Source organism: Bos javanicus, chromosome 5 (assembly GCF_032452875.1).
Source record: "Bos javanicus breed banteng chromosome 5, ARS-OSU_banteng_1.0, whole genome shotgun sequence".
In the NCBI taxonomy this organism is placed as follows: domain Eukaryota; kingdom Metazoa; phylum Chordata; class Mammalia; order Artiodactyla; family Bovidae; genus Bos; species Bos javanicus.
The window spans coordinates 789,624-808,394 of NC_083872.1; the positions used below are offsets into that span (position 1 = coordinate 789,624).

General features: G+C 41.2%; 1 protein-coding gene and 1 long non-coding RNA gene across 2 annotated transcripts in view; both read right to left on the reverse strand.

Moving 5' to 3' along the window:
* LOC133248635 (ankyrin repeat domain-containing protein 26-like) overlaps nt 1-18,771 on the reverse strand; it is a 73,274-nt gene that overhangs the window by 23,211 nt on the left and 31,292 nt on the right. The window contains 4 exon segments of the mRNA XM_061419018.1: nt 799-881; nt 4,917-5,055; nt 11,776-11,804; nt 16,120-16,216. Of these exon segments, the coding sequence (XP_061275002.1) occupies nt 799-881; nt 4,917-5,055; nt 11,776-11,804; nt 16,120-16,216 (348 nt within the window).
* Nucleotides 386-14,699, reverse strand: LOC133247111 (uncharacterized). The gene is made up of 2 exons (XR_009736262.1): nt 11,776-14,699; nt 386-11,680 (listed from the first exon to the last, which is right to left on the reverse strand). It is a non-coding gene; the product is annotated as an uncharacterized LOC133247111 (long non-coding RNA).

The window sequence follows — 18,771 nt, forward strand, 5'->3', positions numbered from 1 at the left end:
GAGAAGAATTCCCATTTTCTAATTCAGGTTCCATGCTTTTAATGTCACTAGCGCTGCAATTATCTGCATGCAGTGGCTTCTGGAACCAGTCCTGTATTGCTTTATTTTTCAGATCAGTATTTTAACAACAGCAAGGGGAAAGTGAATTTTTATTTGAATTCTATATTTCATCTTACCAGAGTAGACAAGCCACAGACTAGAATGACATGCTTGTCCCATGTCTAATTTCCGATTAGTTTGATCTTGCCTCATATTTTGTGACATTTGCATATCAATCTCTTGGTCTTTCACTTCGAATATAGCTACCGGCTCCCCTACCTTTTTATTTTCTGTATTATAAAAACTCTCTTAAATTTTCATAAACACATGTGCAATGTCTAGTTAATAATTTTCAAAGTCTACTTTATTTTCAGGGAAAACAAAGCTTTGAAGATGACAGACAAGTCTATCCAAGGGATCTAGAGTTACAGACCACGGAAAAACATTTTTGAGACTGGGTTCTTTTTGTTCAGGAAATGCTTGGAATACTAGAGAGACAGATACTCCAAATACATCTTTTTCTTCACAATCAGGTATATTATTTGTGAGATTAGGAGATATTTCCTTTAGGTTTGCTCCTTCTTCAGGGTTATCACATAGTGGATCTTCCTGAGGAGAAACGGTAATTTGGTATTCCTCACAAAATTTCACTGAACTTTTACTTTAACTCATTTGTGATGGGTGTTAACTTATGTTTCCATTCTAATTTGCCTTGGTTGATACACAATTTCTCATACAGTACTACACCAGATAACATACCTGTGCATAGTTATTCTCATCTTCATCAGGTTTTTCTTGTTCTTCCTCTGTTATCATTTCCAAGTATTGTTCTCTTGACAGATCTGCATGTTTAGTTAAAATTACTTAGAAAGTTTAGATAAAAGACATAATCCTCATTTAACAGAGATCTAAAACATTGTATGGAACGACAGATTAAGTCAATCTTAATCCTCGGCTGAATATTTACTTCTTTAAGAACTACTTCCAATGACCTGAAAACTTCAACAAACCATTTGGGAAATACCAGATGTCACCAGGTTCAGTTCAGTTCAGTTCAGTTGCTCAGTCGTGTCCGACTCTGTGTGACCCCATGAATCACAGCACGCCAGGCCTGCCTGTCCATCTCCAACCCCCGGAGTTCACTCAGACTCACGTCCATAGAGTCAGTGATGCCATCCAGCCATCTCATCCTCTGTTGTCCCTTTCTCCTCCTGCCCCCAATCCCTCCCAGCATCAGAGTCTTTTCCAATGAGTTAACTCTTCGCATGAGGTGGCCCAAGTACTGGAGTTTCAGCTTTAGCATCATTCCTTCCAAAGAAATCCCAGGGCTGATCTCTTTCAGAATGGACTGGTTGGGTCTCCTTGCAGTCCAAGGGATTCTCAAGTGTCTTCTCCAACACCACAGTTCAAAAGCATCAATTCTTCAGCGCTCAGCTTTCTTCACAGTCCAACTCTCATGTCCACACGTGACCAATGGAAAAACCATAGCCTTGACTAGATGGACCTCTGTCAGCAAAGTAATGTCTGCTTTTCTTACAGGCACACAAACAGCTCAAAGATTCAGTCACAGATTGATCCAAACAGCAGTGAACAAAACATCAGAAACCAAGCAAAATACAGGACAGACATATAAAATCACCATACATTCTCTTCTCTACTTCCTAACAGGACCTTTTTAACAACATGCCAAGCATCAACTGCAACATTATTCATGGTTTACAAAATTCCCCTTACTTTTTAGCTTTTATCAGTTCCTTCATCTGAAATGCTTCCCTCTACTCTTCCGACAAATTACTTTTCATCTTTTAAGGCTCAACGTGCTTTGTGAAGTTGTCTTTGATTACTGCCATCTTTCCCCTGATAAAGAGCTACGCTTTTCCTTGTAGCTCCCTTAGTACTTTAAAGATTTTACTAGTGTATCTTTCTAGATTTTCCTAGTGATAGATATAGATCTGAACTGTAAATTATTTCTTTACATGTCTATCCTTTTGGCTCCTAGACTGCACAGGACAAGCTCTTAAAAGTCACCTCGGTACATACAGTGTGTTTTTTTGTTTTTTTTTTTAATTGAAGGATAACTGCTTTACAGAATTTTGTTGTTTTCTGTCAAACCTCAACATGAATCAGCCATATGTACACATATATTGCTCCTTTTGCACCTCCTTCTCATCTCCCTCCCCATCCCACTCCTCTAGGTTGATACAGAGCCCCAGTGTCTCTTATTCAATAATTATTTCTTGGGTTTCTACTCAGTACTAGACACTGGAGTTTCACGAAAAATGTAGAAAAGGGTGTCAGGGATGGCTTTTCTACAGATAATGCCTGAATGCAGACTTACACAGTTCAAGGGAACAGAGGGCAGGAGAGGGAGAGCATTTCAGGCTGTAGCAAGATGGGGAGAGAAGCACACACACCACAGGGTAGATATTTGTCCAAAGTGAAGGAATGGGACTGACGAAGGTCATGGTATCCAGTCCCATCACTTCTTGGCAAAGAGATGGGGAAACAATGAGAACAGAAACAGACTGTATTTTCTTGGGCTCCAAAATCAATGCAGATGGTGACTGCAGTCATGAAACTAAAGGACGCCTGCTCCTTGGAAGAAAAGATATGACAAACAGCGTATTAAAAAGCAGAGACGTTACTTGGCCAACAAAGGTCCATCTAGTCAAAGCAAAGCCTTTTCCAGTAGTCATGTATGGATATGAGAGTTGGACCAAAAAGAAGATTGAGCACCAAAACACTGATGCTTTTCAACTGTGGTGTTCAGAAAGACTCATGACAGTCCTTTGGACTGCAAGGAGATCCAACCAGTCAATCCTAAACAAAATCAGTTCTGAACATTCACTGGAAAAACTGACGCTGGCGCTGAAGCTTCAGCACTTTAGCCACCAGCTTCGAAGAGCTGACTCATTAGAAAAGACCCTGATGCCAGGAAAGGTTTAAGTAGGGAGGAGAAGGGAATGACAGAGGATGAGATGGTTGGATGGCATCACCGACTCCATGAACGTGAGTTGAGCAAGCACCAGGAGATGGTGAAGGACAGGGAAGCCTGGTGTGCTGTGGTCCGTGGGGCCACATAGAATCAGACACGACTGAGCGACTGAACAACAACAGGGACAAGTGACGAGGGCGCCAGCAGTAGTTCAGAATTCTAGAGCAAAGGATTGAAAGGGCTAGAGATAGTCAGGCAGAAGTCAGATTATGAGAGCATCAATGGTGCTTTAAGAGATCTAGACATTAATGTGACTCAGAGTGCCTCATGGTCACGTGTGCTTTTGAGATTGGGGACTCTAAACACCACGGGAGGGAGGAATCTGAAGGGCATACGAATAACTGGAGGAAGGCAAATCTGAGGGCATTAATACTGAGCATAACAAGGTGATGCCGGCCTGAACTGAGGGAGTGTTTACAGAAATATTTAGGATATAAAACTTTCAGGGTACAGTATAGAATAAATCTTTAAGAAACCAATAAATGTACAAATCCTGAAGGATAAAATAACTGCTCGTTATTTTATAAAATGTATTGACTGAGAAGAAAATGATCAACATTAACTGACCAAAGTGGCTTCTATCTATTTTGTAGTTTTCCTATCTCACATCGTCCAGTGTGGAAGGGACTCGTGTAGGCATTTTTTTGATTTTGTTTTTCCTGGACCTACCAAGCTCATGGAGAGACAAGAGCAAAAGATCCAGTTGTATAAATTAAAAGAAAAAAAGACAAACACATTGATTTTAGAGCCTGTAGTCACTACTCTAGGAGATAACTGAGAATATTCTGTAAATGCAAGGTGAGGATAAAAAAGAAAAAAGTACAGGAGTGAAAAAAGACAGAGTGGATGATTTTTTACTATAGTCCTGACCGTATGACTGATTAAGGGCACTAAAGTAATTAGTATTTATGGACAACACATTCTTAGATGTGGTTACTCAATAGACTGGGCATCCTAGCAGAATCAGAATTGACTTTCTATATACTGCTTTTAAGTGATACACCACTCCTTTATGCCAACCTCCCTTGTGAACTCTTAATTCATTACAAATACTAAAACAAGTTGATATACTATGTGGACACAGCTGAGAAGAAGGTACTATGTAGCAAATTTCCCATGACTCCCATTCCCATTGGGAAAGCCAATTCTAAAAAATATGAAGTCACAGAAAACACAAGAAATATTTTAGTATTTGGTATCAGAGTGGCTTTTGCAGTTATACTAAATATAATCATGACTAACACTTATGAATTGACAGCCATATAAAAATATTGCTACGGTCATCCCAGTGCACTAAAAAAAAAAAAAAAAAAAAAAAGCACGAAGTCCCGTTTTGAGAAGGCAGTCTCTAGATGGCTACCTAGTCTCCCAACTAGTCCCAGAGTTCTAAACATAATCCTGCTACCCACTCTCAGGTGTATGCTAAACACCAGCCTGAACGAACTTACGTTTTCCTAACTCTCTTTGTTATTTATTGTATTACTATGGTCAGAGGGGCTTCCTTGGTGGTTCAGAGACTAAAGCGTCCGCCTGCAATGCCAGAGACCTGGGTTCGATCCCAGGGTCGGGAAGACTCCCTGGAGAAGGAAATGGCAACCCACTCCATTATTCTTGCCTGGAGAATCCCATGGATGGAGGAGCCTGGTAGACTATAGTCCATGGGGTCACAAAGAGTCAGATATGACTAAGCGACTTCACAACTTCACAAATGGTCAGAGGGAGAATACACACACCTTGCTAAGAGCTACTGATTGGCTGTAGGTTGCATAAAAGGAGTCAGCACAAGGTAGACTTTGCCACAGAATCTAATTTGGAACCTTCAGAAGGATGGTAAGGCCATGCCCAGGCTGAGACAGCTGAGTGCTCTGGGCTTCTGCATTACCTTCTTTGCTTCCTCTGTTTCCTGGAAGCTCCCACTTGCATAGCTGGCAGAGCGAGTAATTCCCTACCGGGAACACCGCTACAGTCTTTATCTTCATTTTATCAATTATGGTCTTCTGTCGAAATTCTGTGGATGCTGACTGATTTTTGGTCAGTGAATGGGACACCAACGCACACTGACCATCAACTTTCAAATGCCTGGCTCTTTGACAAGTCTCATTATTGAGGCTCAGAGCAGCAGAAGCCCAATTTGAAAAATGTGAAAACAAAGTCTCCATTTATTAGAATGTGAGAATACAAGTCTGACTAACTTGTACAAAGTCTTTCTTCAGAGAATCAGTTCCATGCCCTCCTCTCCCATGAAACTCACTAGTCCTTCACAGCTTATGGTATCTCACACGTCACCATCATTCATGAAGAGATGTAAACTAGTGTGTCTCATTTCTTCTACTTTTTAATTGCCTAGTATTACTGATTTTGATTCACTCAACTTCTATTACATATTCTGTATTCCATAAGAACTTTACCAATAATTTTTTTCAACATCAGTTCAGTTCAGTTCAGTTCAGTGGCTCAGTCATGTCTGACTCTTTGCGATCTCATGAACTGCAGCACGCCAGGCCTCCCTATACATCACCAACTCCTGGAGTCTACCCAAACTCATGTCCATTGTGTCAGTGATGCCATCCAACCATCTCATCCTCTGTTGTCCCCTTCTCCTCCTGCCCTCAATCTTTCCCAATACATGGCTCTTTTCAAATGAGTCAGCTCTTTGCATCAGGTGGCCAAAATATTGGAGTTTCAGCTTCAACATCAGTCCTTTCAAAGAACACCCAGGACTGGTTTCCTTTAGGGTGGACTGGATGGATCTTGTTGCAGTCCAAGGGACTCTCAAGAGTCTTCTCCAAAACTACAGTTCGAGAGCATCAATTCTTCTGCGTTCAGCTTTCTTTACAGTCCAACTCTCACATCCATACATGATTATTTTTCAACATACAAATATATTATTAAGAAAAATGTATATCTACCTTATTTTACACTTAATTATGCCTTATAATACTGTGTGCTCTAGAGACCATGGTTTTAAAAACACTTTAAATGAATGCTACTACTTTAATTAATGTTACAAACCTAGACAACATTAAAAAGCAAAGACATCACTTTGCTGACAAAGGTCCGTACAGCAAAAGACATGGTTTCTTCAGTAGTCATGTACAGATGTGAGAGTTGGACCATAAAGAAGGCTGAGCACCGAAGAATTGAGTCTTTCAAAGAGTGATGCTAGAGAAGACATCTGAGAGTCCCTTGGACAGCAAAGAGATCAAACCAGTCAATCCTAAGAGAAATCAATGATGAATATTCACTGGAAGGACTGATGCTGAAACTAAAGCTCCAATACTTTGGGCACCTGATGTGAAGAGCTGAATCACTGGAAAATACCCTAATGCTGGGAAAGATTGAGGGCAGGAGGAGAAGGAGACAGTAGAGGATGAGATGGTGGGATAGCATCACTGATGCAATGGATATGACATGGGCAAACTCCGGGAGATGGTGAGGCACAGGTAGGCCTAGCGTGCTGCAGCCCATGGGCTCACAAAGAGTTGGACCCAACTTAGCAACTGAACACTACCACCAATGACAACTTTTTTAATTATAATGAGATGGTCTTTCCCCAGATTATCAGTATCTTCAGAACTGATTTTTTAAGCCGTGGATAGACATAAACTTATATGAGACATGATAGTCTTGTGGGTGACCAATTGTTTCCATGTGAAAATAGGATAAGTCTAGAACCACACTGGATCCAAAGAGCACAGAGCACCATGAGGGAAGAATGAACACAACACAGAAATATTTGCTTAAAAAAAAAGGAACTCTCAGCTCTAAATTTAAGAGAAATCAAAGAAACAAGCAAGAAATGTAAAAGTGAAACTTTAAACCCCGTGTCAACACAAGGGTCCCTTTATCATTTCACATCCAACCATGCCAATGGTTTAAAATGGTGGTTCTGTAGTGTGCGCTGAGAATTCCTGAAGTCCAGAGACCCACTGGGCCAGGGGATCCAAGAGGTCAAAACTCTTTTCACAACAACTCTAAACGTTACTTCCATGCTCAATTATGTTTTGAGTGCACACAGGAGTTCTCCAGAGACAGGATATGTGATATCAGAACTCTAATGACGAATGGAATTAGCCATTATGATTGTGTGTGCCTGTATTTTTACCTTTTTTAGTTTTATTTTCCAGGAGTCTCTGGCTGAGGCAAGGGTTGGAGGTGGCCTGCTGCCTGGTCAGGGTCACTGAGTGTAGCAGTGCATGCATGGGACCTGTTGAAGGAGGTGCCATTATCTTCATTACCTCCTCCATAGTTTGGCCTCATCAAACAACAGGGAGGGAACACAGCCCCACCCATCAACAGAAAATTGGATTAAAGATTTACTGAGTATGACTCTGCCCATCAGAATAGGATCCAGTTTCCCCCTCAGTCAGTCTTTCCCATCAGGAAGTTTTCATAAGCCTCTTATCCTTATCCATCAGAGGGCAAGCGGACTGAAAACTCCAGTCACAGAAAACAAACCAAACTGATCACATGGACCACAGACTTGTCTAACTCTATGAAATTATGAGCGAGCCATGCCGTGAAGGGCCATCCAAGACAGACGGGTTATGCTGGAATGTTCTGACAAAACATGGTTCACTAGAGAAGGGAATGGCAAACCACTTCAGTATTCTTGGCTGAGAACCCTATGAACAGTATGAAAAGGCAAAAAGATAGGACACTGAAAGATGAACTTCCCATCAGCAGGTCAGTAGGTGTCCAATATGCTACTAGAGGTCGGTGGAGAAATAAATACAGAAAGAACGATGAGATGGAGCCAAAGCAAAAACAACACCTAGCTGTGGATGTGACTGGTGATGGGAGTCAAGTCCAAGGCTATAAAGAGCAATACTGTGTAGCAACCTGGAATGTTAGGTCCATTAATTAAGGCAAATTGGAAGCAGTCAATCAGGTGATGGCAAGAGTGAACATCGACATTTTAGGATCAGTGAACTAAAATGCACTAGTTTGTGGTTTAGGCCGTAAGTCCTGTCCGATACTTCTGACCCCATGGGCTATTTGTAGCTCGCCAGACTCCTCTGGTGATAGGATTTTCCAAGCAAGAATGCTGGAGTGGATTGCCATTTCCTTCCTCAGGAGATCTTTCTGACCCAGGCATCAAACTCGGGTTTCCTGCATGGTAGGTAGATTCTTTACCGACTGAACTACCAGGGAAGCCCCGAAATGGACTAGAATGGGTGAATTTAACTCAGATGACCATTATGTCTACTACTGTGGGCAAGAGTCCCTTAGAGCAAATGGTGTAGCCATCGCAGTCAACAAGAGTCCCAAATGCAGTACTTGGATGCAATCTCAAAAATGACAGAATGATCTCTGTTCATTTCCAAAGCAAACCATTCAATATCACAATAATGCAAGTCTATGCTCTGACCAGTAATGCTGAACAAGCTGAAGTTAAACAGTTCTATGATGACATAGAAGACCTTCTAGAACTAACACCAAAAAAAGATGTTCTTTTCAATATAGGGGACTGGAATGTACAAGAAGGAATTCATGAGATACCTGGAATAACAGGTAAATTTGGCCTTGGAGTACAAAATGAAGCAGGACAAAGGTGAACAGAGCTTTGCCAAGAGAACGTACTGGTCATAACAAACACCCTCTTCCAACAACACAAGAGAAGACTCTACACACAAACATCACCAGATGGGCAATGACGAAATCAGACTGATTCTATTCTTTGTAGCCAAAGATGGAGATGCTCTATACAGTTAGCAAAAACAAGACTGGGAGCTGACTATGGCTCAGATCATGAACTCCTTATTGTCAAATTCATACTTAAATTGAAGAAAGTAGGGAAAACCACTAGACCATCTAGGTATGACCTAATCAAATCCTTTAGGGTTATACAATGGATGTGACAAATAGATTCAAGGGATTAGTTTTGATAGACAGAGTGCCTGAAGAACTATGGACGGAGATTCGTGTCATTGTACAGGAGGCATCGATCAAGAACATCCCAGAGAAAAAGAAATGCAAAGAGGCAAAATGGTTGTCTGACGAGGCCTTACAAATAGCTAAGAAAAGAAGAGAAGCTAAAGGCAAGGGAGAACAGGAAAAATATACCCTTTTGAATGCAGAGTTCCAAAGAATAGCAAGGAGAGATAAGAAAGCCTTTCTCTATGGTCAATGCAAAGAAATAGAGGAAAATAACAGAATGAGAAAGACTAGAGATCTCCTCAAGAGAGTAAGAGATACCAAAGGACCATTTCATGCAAAAATGGTCACAATAAATAGAGAAATAGTATTGACCTAACAGATGCAGAAGATATTAAGAAAAGGTGGTAAGAACACACACATAAAAACTATATAGAAAAGAGCTTCATGATCCAGATAAGCACGATGGTGTGATCCTTTACTTAGAGGCAGACGTCCTGGAATGTGAAGTCCAGTGGGCCTTAGGAAGCATCACTACAAACAAAGCTAGTGGAGGTGATGGAATTGCAGTTGAGCTATTTCAAATCCTACCACATGACGCTATGAAAATGCTGCACTCAAGCAAATCTGGAAATCTCAGCAGTGGCTACAAGACTGGAAATGGTCAGTTTTCATTCCAATCCCAACGAAAGGCAATGTCAAAGAATGCTCAAACTACCACACAATTGTACTCATCTCACACACTAGCAAAGTAATACTCAAAATTCTCCAGGCCAGGCCTCAAAAGAACATGAAACGTGAACTTCCAGACATTCAAGCTGGATTTAGAAAAGGCAGAGGAACCAGAGATCAAACTGACAATATCCACTGGATCATGGAAAAAGCAAGAGAGTTCCAGAAAAACATCTACTTCTGCTTTATTGACCACCCCAAAGCTTTTAACTGTGTGGATCACAACAAACTGGAAAACACTTAAAGAGATGGGAATACCAGACCACTTGACTTAAGAAATCTGTATGCAGGTCAAGAAGCAACACTTAGAAATGGACATGGAACAACAGACTGATTCCAAATAGGGAAAGGAGTATGTCAAGGCTGTATATTGTCATCCTGCTTATTTAACTTATACGCAGAGTACATCATGCAAAATTCCAGGCTGGATGAAGCACAAGCTGAAATCAAGATAGCCGGAAGAAATATCAATAACCAAAGATATGCAGATGACACCACTCTTATAGCAGAAACCGAAGAAGAACTAAAGAGCCTTTGGATGAAAGTGAAAGAGGAGAGTGGAAAGATTGGTTTAAAAATTCAACATTCAAAAAACTCAGATCATGGCATCTGGTCCCATCCTTTCATGCAAATATATGGTGAAAGAATGGAAACAGTGACAGACTTTACATTTGGGGAGGCTCCAAAATCACTGCAGATGGTGACTGCACCCCTGAAATTAAAAGACGTTTGCTGCTTGGAAGAAAAGCTATGACTGACCTTGACAGCCTATTAAAAAGCAGAGACATTACTTTGCCAACATCAGTCTGTCTCGTCCAAGCTATGGTTTTTCCAGTAGTCATGTATGGATATAAGAGTTGGACTATACAGAAACTGCACAGCAAAGAATTGATGGTTTTGAATTGTAGCGTTGGAGAGGACTCTTGAGAGTCCCTTGGACTGCAAGGATAGCCAACCACTCCATCCGAAGGGAATTCAGTCCTGAGTATTCATTGAAAGGACTGATGCTGAAGCTGAAACTCCAATACTTTGGGCACCTGATGTGAAGAACTGACTCACTGGAAAAGACCCTGATGCTGGCAAAGACTGAAGGTGGGAGGAGAAGCGGAAGACAGAGGATGATATGGTTGGATGGCATCACCAACTCAATGGACTTGAGTCTGAGTAAACTCCAGGAGTTCTGATGGACAGTGAAGCCTGGTGTGCTGCAGTCCATGGGGTCACAAAGAGTCGGGCACCACTGAACGAATGAACTCAACTGAACTCCCATATAATAAACATCAATAGACATAAAAGTTCCTTGGAATTCTCAATAATTTTTAGAAATATAATAGGATCCTAAAGCAAACAACTGTCAGAATCACTGTTTCAAAAGATTATGTCTATCCAATAGTCATTAAAGTATGATTACTTCCCCTACTTCTAATAATCAAAGACACCACAAACTCATACACACACACAAACACATGCACATACAAATACACACACACACACACACACACAGCCTGTTCATCAAAACATCTGACTGGCCTACATTCATCTGTGTAACGATACTATAATAAAACAATTATAAGCTGAAATACAACTGACATATTAGCAGGTGAAGTTTTACTCTAGGGGAAGGTTAGAATTCAAACAAGCATTTTTGGACACTGGAAAAAACTTAGAGTCTAAAATTTAATCTCGGAGAGTTCCTGAGAAGTATAGAGATTCCAAACTGAGAACTTCAGAGTGTCGAAGCATATACAGAAACATGTTGAGTTGAAGCTTACAATTTAAAAACTTCTTGTTCTTATCCTTGTAAATATCTTTTGTTTCAAAACACAGGTATCAACAATAACATTTGCTTTATGTATGTCCAATTCTTCAATTAAATTTTCAAAGAAAATATTAGAAGTATGAAGACTGAACATTTCAAATAGTTCAATGTCCCTCTTTCCAGAGTTAACTGTGCACTGCAAAATTAACCTGAACTGGATGTTTGTAAATCCTTCATTCTGTTTTATTAGAAACAGACTCCTTCGTTCTGACTGCTGGCTGAATGGGGTTTGGAAACAAGATGATTACTAAACAATGTACATAGGAGACGATCCACAGTTCAGAATTCAAGGTAAAATCATAAACGTTTTTACCTTCACATTAGAATATTTCCCAGGAGAATCTAAAAAGAAAAAGGGACACAAAGTTAATTACATGTTAATATGAAAGCCAGCTGTACATTCATGCAGAGTTAGTACCGAGCAGAATCGTCACACTCTGCTTTGGCATTGAATACATTCAGTTTTAGTGTCTTGTTTTTAGGGGGATCTTAGGACACTGGTAATACAGACATAGGAATCCACTAATGACAGTGAAAAGGAAATACTACATTTAATTGCCATGGAATTATTAGAAATTAAAAATCTTGCATATTTCAAAATTAATGTTCAGTTCAGTTCAGTTCAGTCACTCAGTCGTGTCCGACTCTGTGTGACCCCATGAATCGCAGCACGCCAGGCCTCCCTGTCCATCACCAACTCCCAGAGTTCACTGAGACTCATGTCCATTGAGTCAGTGATGCCATCCAGCCATCTCATCCTCTGTCGTCCCATTCTCCTCCTGCCCTCAATCCCTCCCAGCATCAGAGTCTTTTCCAATGAGTCAACTCTTTGCATGAGGTGGCCCAAGTACTGGAGTTTCAGCTTTAGCATCATTCCTTCCAAAGAACTCCCAGGGCTGATCTCCTTCAGAATGGATTGGTTGGATCTCCTTGCAGTCCAAGGGACTCTCAAGAGTCTTCTCCAACACCACAGTTCAAAAGCATCAATTCTTCCTGCTCAGCCTTCTTCACAGTCCAACTCTCACATCCATACATGACCACAGGAAAAACCATAGCCTTGACTAGACAGACCTTTGTTGGCAAAGTAATGTCTCTGCTTTTCAATATGCTATCTAGGTTGGTTATAACTTTCCTTCCAAGGAGTAAGCGTCTTTTAATTTCATGGCTGCAATCACCATCTGCAGTGATTTTGGAGCCCAAAAAGATAAAGTCTGACACTGTTTCCACTGTTTCCCCATCTATTTCCCATGAAGTGATGGGACCAGATGCCATGATCTTAGTTTTCTGAATGTTGAAATTTAAGCCAACTTTTTCACTCTTCACTTTCACTTTCATCAAGAGGCTTTTTAGTTCCTCTTCACTTTCTGCCATAAGGGTGGTGTCATCTGCATATCTGAGGTTATTGATACTTCTCCCAGCAATCTTGATTCCAGCTTGTGTTTCTTCCAGTCCAGCGTTTCTCATGATGTACTCTGCACATAAGTTAAATAAGCAGGGTGACAATATACAGCCTTAACGTACTCCTTTTCCTATTTGGAACCAGTCTGTTGTTCCATGTCCAGTTCTAACTGTTGCTTCCTGACCTGCAAACAGATTTCTCAAGAGGCAGGTCAGGTGATCTGGTATTCCCATCTCTTTCAGAATTTTCCACAGTTTATTGTGATCCACACAGTCAAGGGCTTTGGCATAGTCAATAAAGCAGAAATAGATGTTTTTCTGCAACTCTCTTGTTTTTTCCATGATCTAGCCGATGTTGACAATTTGATCTCTGGTTCCTCTGCCTTTTCTAAAACCAGCTTGAACACCAGGAAGTTCACGGTTCACATATTGCTGAAACCTGGCTTGGAGAATTTTGAGCATTACTTTACTAGCATGTGAGATGAGTGCAATTGTGTGGTAGTTTGAGCATTCATTGGCATTGCCTTTCTTTGGGATTGGAAAGTGCAGTATTTATTAAATATTAAAATCAGTGTGCTGCTGCTGCTGCTAAGTCGCTTCAGTCGTGTCCGACTCTGTGCTACCCCATAGACGGCAGCCCACCAGGCTCCCCTGTCCCTGAGATTCTCCACGCAAGAACACCGGAGTGGGTTGCCATTTCCTTCTCCAATGCAGGAAAGTGAAAAGTGAAAGTGAAGTCACTCAGTCGTATCAGACTCTTAGCGACCCCATGGACTGCAGCCTACCAGGCTCCTCTGTCCATGGGATTTTCCAGGCAAGAGTACTGGAGTGGAGTGCCATTGCCTTCTCCAAAAATCAGTGTAGTATTTATTAAAAGTATTTTTAGCACTTAGGGAATGAACCCTATTAATCCGTTTGGCTTCAAAATTTAGTTTGGCTTGGTACATCATGCTAATTCTTCAAAGGATTTCTATGAAACAACTTTCAAAGAATCAGCTATATTAAAAAAAAAAAAAACTCAATGCCTCCTTTTTCAAATTAATCTATTTTGAATAACAAATACCAGCACAACATATATCTTTGATGCCTAAGAATTACTCAGAGGGGCTGTGGTTTCCCCACTTCTAGCACCCGCTCCCACCTCCAGGATTCTCTGGAACAATAATGATCTTATCTATTTTCAGGGCAAATACACTGAAGTCATCTAGAAGGAGTTCTCTCAAGTGTCCTCATCAACTCCAAACTCACATCCCTAAGGCCTTCCTTTCTTCCCTTTGTCCTTTCACTAGATTCTCTCATATCCAAAGGGTAATAATCTCTGGATCTGTGGACTTATATCTTTCCCTTGACATCCTTCTATGGATCATCCCTACCTGTGGTTTTCTTTACAGACTGGGGCCTGGTGGACCGGAGTCAATGAAAAGAAGGCAAAAGACAGAGACTAATATTCCCTGGGTTACGTGGAAAACCAATAAAGCCCTAGAATAGGGCTAGTACCACTCACTAAGGCACACGGTGTCCTCTCAAGGAGGTCTTGGAAGCCCGGGCAGGGAAGTGAGCTTGGCAGGCCTCCATGCTCCAAAGACCTAGCCAGAGAGAGAAAGAAGGACACAGGGGACCCAAGTCTCTAGTGGAACAAGGGTGCATTATTCATGTTTGTGTGAGTTTTTATATTTTTATACAAGGAAGCTTTAGGCAAAAAAAAATAAGAAAAGAACAAAAGCCAGATGTATAACAATGGTTACCAAGGGAATAACAAGGAATAACAATTGCCACAAGGCCAGAAGACAATCCATATCTTGAGTAAGAGGGTCATGACTAAACACTTTTACTGTAGGGTAAAAGTTACTGAAGGAAATCCATGTATGCGTACCGTCCCATGACCTCACTCCTGGGAACAGCATGCTGGTCCTCTTGTTCCTGTATACCAGGAACTGATAAGGAACAGAGGGTTCATGAGAAACAGAAAACAACATACAGGAGTCCTAAAGCTAAACATTCTGTGACACCTACCGTTTCTTTCTCCCTCTTTGCTTAGCAATGATATCTTACACCTATAACTGCTACTTCAACTCTTTGCTTCCCTCTGGCTATAAACACGCTCAGAAAGAAATACAAAATAATGCTTTTCCTTAATCCTGTTATGTCCTGCACTATCCAATGCTCTTCTTTCAGATTTCTCTATATTCAAGGCTACACCCTTGCTACTCTGAGAGCTTGTTAGAAACAGAACCGAAGACCGCCTGCTCAGCAAGTGCACTTCACACATGGTCCCCAAGTGACTAATTAAAATCTGAGAAATTCTGGTCTACACGGAGTCTGCTTCTACATGACTTCAACTTATTTCATTGTCCAGAAATCTCAGCCTCCGTTTCCTCACACAAACACGTCCCTTCAAACTGAAATGGCATTAGAAGTTGGAAACCTTCCAGTGGACTCTCTATGAGGCTGTGGGTTCCTTGGTTTCCCCATCACACCCCCTGCTCTCTCCTTCTTTCCAGATATCTTGTTTTGTCCCATGTGACACCATGCTGGAAAGCATAAACATTTCGTATGACACCAATTTGCGCACATTACAGCTGAGCACCTATGCCCACGCTCCCCCAGAGGATGACACACCGCTCTGCATGCCCAGGGACCGCAGTTCTGAACGTCTTCCTAATAACGAGTAAACAGGAAGAGGCAAGAACTTTGCTGTTCTTCTCTGACAAGTTTTGGTGCCAGAAGCTCACTTCAAATACACCGTCCATGTCAAATACTCTCCCTTTATCTAAAGACCTTCATTACTTATTGCCCCCTTCCCCCACAGATCTGTGCTTCCTTTTCTTCATTTCCTCCCTGTACACTCTGCCTCTCTCACCCTTCATTCCCTCTTGCCTCTTATTTCTTGACTTTCCTTAGGTCATAGAGTATCTTGAAACAACTAATAATTTGTTTTTGGTCATGTGTCACATGGAATCTTAATTCCCTGAGCAGGGATCGAAACTGCACCACCTGCATTGGAGAGTCTTAACTGGACAAAGTCTTAAACATTGGACTGTGAAGTAAGTCTAAGAACTAATAATTTAGCTCCTTAAACTGGATTTTTAATGTAATCTGGGGTAGACACCTGATAAGATACTTAATTGCCCTCCTTTTCTCATCTTTTTTCTCACTACCCATCTGACAGGTGATTTTCTTTGCCCATTAGAATGTATCAGCATTCCCATTTTCAATCAACATTCTGTCAAATGATTTTTCTGTAAAATACAGCTCTTACCTTCTACTTGTCCATTTAATGTCTTTTTTCCTCTTTGACCAGCAGTTCCAGGTAAATGATCCACATACTTCTGTGGAAGGCTCTCAGAGATACTCTGCTGGAATAGATGATAACAATGAGTTGCATGAAGTTTTCCTAATCACTTTTGAAGAAATACCCTACTTTTAACCTGGTTAAGATAGGTTTTGCCAAGATCCCACAGTTGCTCTAGGACAGAACCAGGATGCTGAATTCAAGCACGGTGCTGCATCACCAAGCAGTGGCTGCCACATTTAAGAGATCAGGCCCTTCTTATCTCCTTCCATAGCTGCCACCTTCAAACAGGGCACTGTTACTTTATGTTACTTCAAGTATGGCTGCCATAAAGGTACTCTTCATGTGCTACTTAAACTATGCAAAATGGTTTGCACTTACTAAAACATCACTAAAGCTAACTGCTGTTATTATAGCCCCACATATTTATTACTATTTCCCATGCTTTTGCTTCTCTTGAAATGTTCCTTGCAGATTAACTTGACAATCCAAATGTAGCAATACTTTCAAGCCTCAAGCACTATCTTGTCAACGTTGAGTTGGTTAAAAAAAAAAAAAAAAAAACACAGTACAGATAAAAACCAAAACTACCATGAGATACCACCTCACACCAGGCAGAATGGCCATCATCCAAAAGTCTGTTACCTCTGCTGTTGCTTAGTCGCTTCAGTCATGTCTGACTCTGTGCCACCCTAGGACTGAAGCCTTCCAGGCTCCCCTGTCCATTGGATTCTCCAGGCAAGAATACTGGAGTGGGTTGTCATGCCCTCCTTCCTGACTCAGGGATCAAACCCAGGTCTCCCACCGAAGGCAGATTCTTTACTGCTTAGCCACAATGAGATACCACTTCACACCAGTCACAATGGCCATCATCAAAACGTCTACAGCAGTGAATGCTGGAGAGGGTGTGGGGGAAAGGGAACCCTCTTTCACTGCTGGTGCAAGGTAAATTGATATGACCACTATGGAAGACGGTATGCAGGTTCCTTAAGAAACTAGGAATAAAACCACCATATGCCCCAGAAATCCCAATCCTAGGAGTATACCCTGAGGAAACCAAAATGGAAAGAGACACATGCACCCTGATGTTCATTTCAGTGCTGTTTATGATAGCTAGAACATGGAAGTAACTTAGATGGCCATCGACAGATGAATGGATAAAGATGTGGTGGTACATATATACAAATGAACATTACTCAGCTGTAAAAAGGAATGCATTTGAGTCAGTTCATTGAAGTGGATGAATTTAGAGCCTATTATAGTCAAGTAAGTCAGAAAGAGAAATATAAATATCTGATACTAACACATATGTATGGCGTCTAGAAAGATGGTACTGACGAATTTATTTGCAGGGCAGCAATGGAGAAACAGACAGAACAGACTTAGAGACACGAGTGAAGGGGAAGAGGGGAGAGGGTGAGATGGATGGAAAGAGTAACATGGAAACTTACAATTCCATATGTAAAATAGATAGCCAATGGGAATTTGCCCTATCACTCAGGGAAATCAAAGAGGGGCTCTCAACAATTTAGAAGGGTGGGATGCAGAGGGAGATTGGAGGGGGGTTTGGGAGGGAGGGGACATGATTCTTCTTTATGTCTGACAGAAAACAACAAAATCCTGGAAAGCAACTATCCTTCATTTAAGAATAAATGAATTTTTTACAACCCTATTTGAACATTCAGATGGTTTACTGCCTCTTTCCCTGTAAACAGCACACTAACGACTGTAACTTCTTATCTATGTCTTCTGGAATGGCAGGTAAAGATTAAAGGAATGACGTAGATATTTAAAAAAGGAGTAAAACTATGATTATCCAAGTTGAAGGTTTAAAAGTCTTCAAATACATTTATGATGATCAACAAGGACTCAATATTCACATCGGGAAAGAAAAAACCAAAAAAAAAAAATCAAGTAACCACAATGACTCTCTTTTCTATATGGAAGAATTTACACGTTAGTTTCACATAACAAAGAATTGACATGGTAATTTAACATCTATAAACACTGAAATTAATAAAGTTTCTTAAAAATAATATGGGGGGGGGGGCGCGGTCCTAAGATGGCAGAGGAATAGGACAGGCAGACCACTTTCTCCCTCACAAGTTCATTGAAAGAACATTTGAACGCTGAGCAAATTCCCAAAACAACTTCTGAATGCTGGCAGAGGACATGAGGCACCCAGAAAGGCAGCCCAATGTCTTTGAAAGGAGGTAGGACAAAATATAAAAGATAAAAAGAGAGACAAAAGAGGTAGGGATGGAGATCCATCCCAGGGAGGGAGTCTTAAAAGGGGAGAAGTTTCCAAACACCAGGAAACACTCTCACCAGCAGGTCTGTGGGGAGTTTTGGAATCTCCGAAGGCAACATAACTGGGAGGAAAAATAAATAAATCAATAAAACCCAGAGGTTATGTGCCTAACCAGAACTCCCTGTGCTTGTATCCACCACCAGCAAGTGGGGGCTGAACAGGGAGGCGTGGGCTGCACTGCTTAGGGTAAGGACTGGGCCTGAATGCCCTGAGGGGGCATATCTCTGAGGGAACTAACATGAGATAGCAACCCAAACTGCGGGATAGCCAGGGAAAGAGAGAGAGGAAAAAGAGAGAGAGAGAGAACT